The 2,886-nt window shown below is 43.8% G+C and overlaps 1 protein-coding gene across 1 annotated transcript; it reads left to right on the forward strand.

The window, feature by feature from the left end:
* The first annotated feature begins 1,905 nt into the window (after nucleotides 1–1,905).
* Nucleotides 1,906–2,886, forward strand: LOC150025615 (uncharacterized). Its single transcript, XM_090294593.1, has 2 exons — nucleotides 1,906–2,612; nucleotides 2,849–2,886. Exons 1-2 carry the CDS (start codon nucleotides 1,976–1,978, stop codon nucleotides 2,884–2,886), a joined length of 675 nt encoding a protein of 224 aa, XP_090150719.1. The 5' UTR covers nucleotides 1,906–1,975.

Genomic DNA, 2,886 nt, shown 5'->3' on the forward strand with positions numbered 1-2,886 from the left:
GAAAAGTCAAAAAATGATTTTGAAAATTTTGAAATGCATTGTGTTCCTGCCGGTTGACCTAGCGCAAGAGCATTGCCTCGTCACGATCTTGCTCACCAGCTTCACGCCACGTGCCTTTCTCGTCTGCACCACAAAAGCCCCTCTCAGAACCTGCAAAACACACGGTGGCGCCTCTGCGGCCGGTGGCGCTCCGACGCTCAAGTCAGTGACACGAACACCCAAAACTCGGAGAAAAATATACTCTGTAGAACCGTACTAAAGTGCACACAACCCTAGCAATGAGACGTAATGAAAACGTACCTCTGCAAATTCTGTTAAGTTTACCTTTATAGTTAGGTTTCTTCTCGCATCCAGCCCTGCACGTGTCGCCATCTGGGCTGGGATAACAGGCAGTGCCCAGCCCTACACGTGTCATCATCTGAGATAGGGTAACTCGAGCGTCATTCTCGAACCGCATCCAACCCTACACGTGTCGTCATCTGGGTTGGAGGCAACTTGAGCGTTATTTCTGCGTAGTATCCAGTCGCGCGGCTAAGTCCTCTGCTCAAGGAGTAAGCTAGCACGCAATATGCTATGGAACACTACCTGACAAGGCGAGTATCGGGTGCAGCAAAATGCACCATTTCTACGACATCGCTTGTCCATGGCCCATGCTGGCGCAATCCTCACTTATTGGACTTACACGTTTGGACTTTTTCTTCTGAGTTTCCAGCAGCCTTAACCAAGTCTGTTGGGAAATCCGGCGACGTGCTTCTTGCGGCGATGTCAGACCACCCGATCGCCCATCGTCTAACACGCCAATGTTATACAATCTCGGCGACAACCGATCATGTACGTTGTAGCACGCCGCTTCCACGAGCGGCGACTACACTAGCTTTTCAACCACTCGCCCTTCACTAGCCACGTGCTCTGCTAAACACGCCTCACGTAGTCACGTGCTAGACACGTCATCACACCCGATGACCTGGTTGGTACACATTGCAAAAACTCTTCTCATTTGTGTAACTCTAAAGTTTGTGAAAATTGTAAAACTCTTGAGAGTTGTTAGATATTATTAGATATAGTTAGATATTATGAGATATTATTGATATTGTTAGATATCTCATATTTATGTAATGGGCTTAGCCCATATGTTTCTTTTCCTATATAAACATAACCCTATGTGTTCAATATACTCAAGGGATTTACCCTATTCTTTCTTTTCCTTTAATATGGTATCTAGAGCATAAGGTTAGGGTTTAGGGTTCAATTTTTATTGGTGAACCCACTATTCACTGGAATTTTCCAGCCACCACCCCACTGTCTCGCCAGAGCTACCACTGCCTCGCCGGAGCAGCCGTCAGACCCTCGCCGGGGCATCCGCCGAAATCTTGCTGAAGCTGTCACTGGAATCTCGCCTGATCTGCCACTGGAAACTCGCCGGAATCTCGTCGAAGCCTCTGCTAGAGACGCTGCCGGAATCGCTACCGGAGCCTTCATCTTTGTTGCTGTCGCCAATTAACCGGTGACTGGATTTGTCCTTATCTTCTATGGCTTCTTCCGCTTCCGCTGCCACTATGGCTTCTTCCGCTACTATACCACAGTGGCTTCTTCCGCAGTCATTATGCCAGATTCATCTATTTATACTAATTACGTCAATGTTCATCTTTCTATTGACAAATTGGATAGAACCAATTATGATAGTTGGGCATCAGATATTAAATTATGGCTTAAGAGTCAAGGTTATGTTGATCATCTTACTCATCCTACTCTTGCTGAAAATAATGTTTTCCGTTGGTTGAAAATTGATGCTCAATTATGCATTGTTATCAAATCGACCATTCACTCATCTTTAAAACAAATTTTTCGTACCTATGAGACATTTTCAGAAGTTTGGGAACAAGCAAAATTATTATACATCAATGATACTCAACGTCTCTATGGTGTGTGTCAAAATCTTCTCACAATTGTTGCTCCCAAACGTCTTGATGGTTCAATGGCAGAATATCTAGGTAAACTTCATGCTCTTCTTCATGATTTTAATGAGTTATTACCTCCTGCCTCTACTCCTTCTCAAGAACTAGAACAAAGATCCAAGTTCTTCATGTTATTGGGCTTACATGGCCTTCCTGATGATTATTCTCACGTTCATGATCAAATTTTGGGATCTCCTATTGTGCCCAAATTTACTTCCACTTGTTCTACCCTTTTAAGCATTCCAGGTAAATACACCACTAATATAACGTCTCATGTTGATGACTCTTCTACTTTAGTCTCTCAGCATAATGATCGTACTCGCCCTCACAAGCCGGGCAAAAGGCGTCACAAGTGTGACCATTGTGGCAAACTTGGCCACAAAATTGACAGATGTTATGCCTTACATGGTCGTCCTCCTAGATCTGTTGTGGTTGCTCAAATTGCCCTTGTGCAACCTTCTACCATGGACCATACTTCAATTGATACCCCAGGCCATCCTACTATTTTCAATGAATTTCTTAAATGGTATGAGGATCGTCAGAACCCTAGTTCCACAGCTTCTGTTGCACATTCAGGTACATCTTTTGTTGGTCTCACTCACTCCACTTCCCATGGCCCTTGGGTTCTAGATTCAAGTGCCACTGATCACATTACTGGTAATAAATCTTTTTTCTCTTCCCTATCTGCTATGGGTTATTTACCTTCAGTTACCATGACCAATGGATATAGGGTACCATCACATCGTGTTGGTACTATTAATATTTTTTCTTCTTTATCTATTGATAATGTTCTTTATGTCCCTGGGTCTCCATTTAACTTATTATCCATTAGTCGTCTCACTCGTTCCCTTGATTGTGTTATTTCTTTTACCAAAGATTTTGTTACTTTACAGGACCGGAGTTCGGGACGGATGATTGGCATCGGATGTGA

The sequence above is a fragment of the Phaseolus vulgaris genome, chromosome 8 (assembly GCF_051622355.1).
Source record: "Phaseolus vulgaris cultivar YP4 chromosome 8, ASM5162235v1, whole genome shotgun sequence".
In the NCBI taxonomy this organism is placed as follows: Eukaryota; Viridiplantae; Streptophyta; class Magnoliopsida; order Fabales; family Fabaceae; genus Phaseolus; species Phaseolus vulgaris.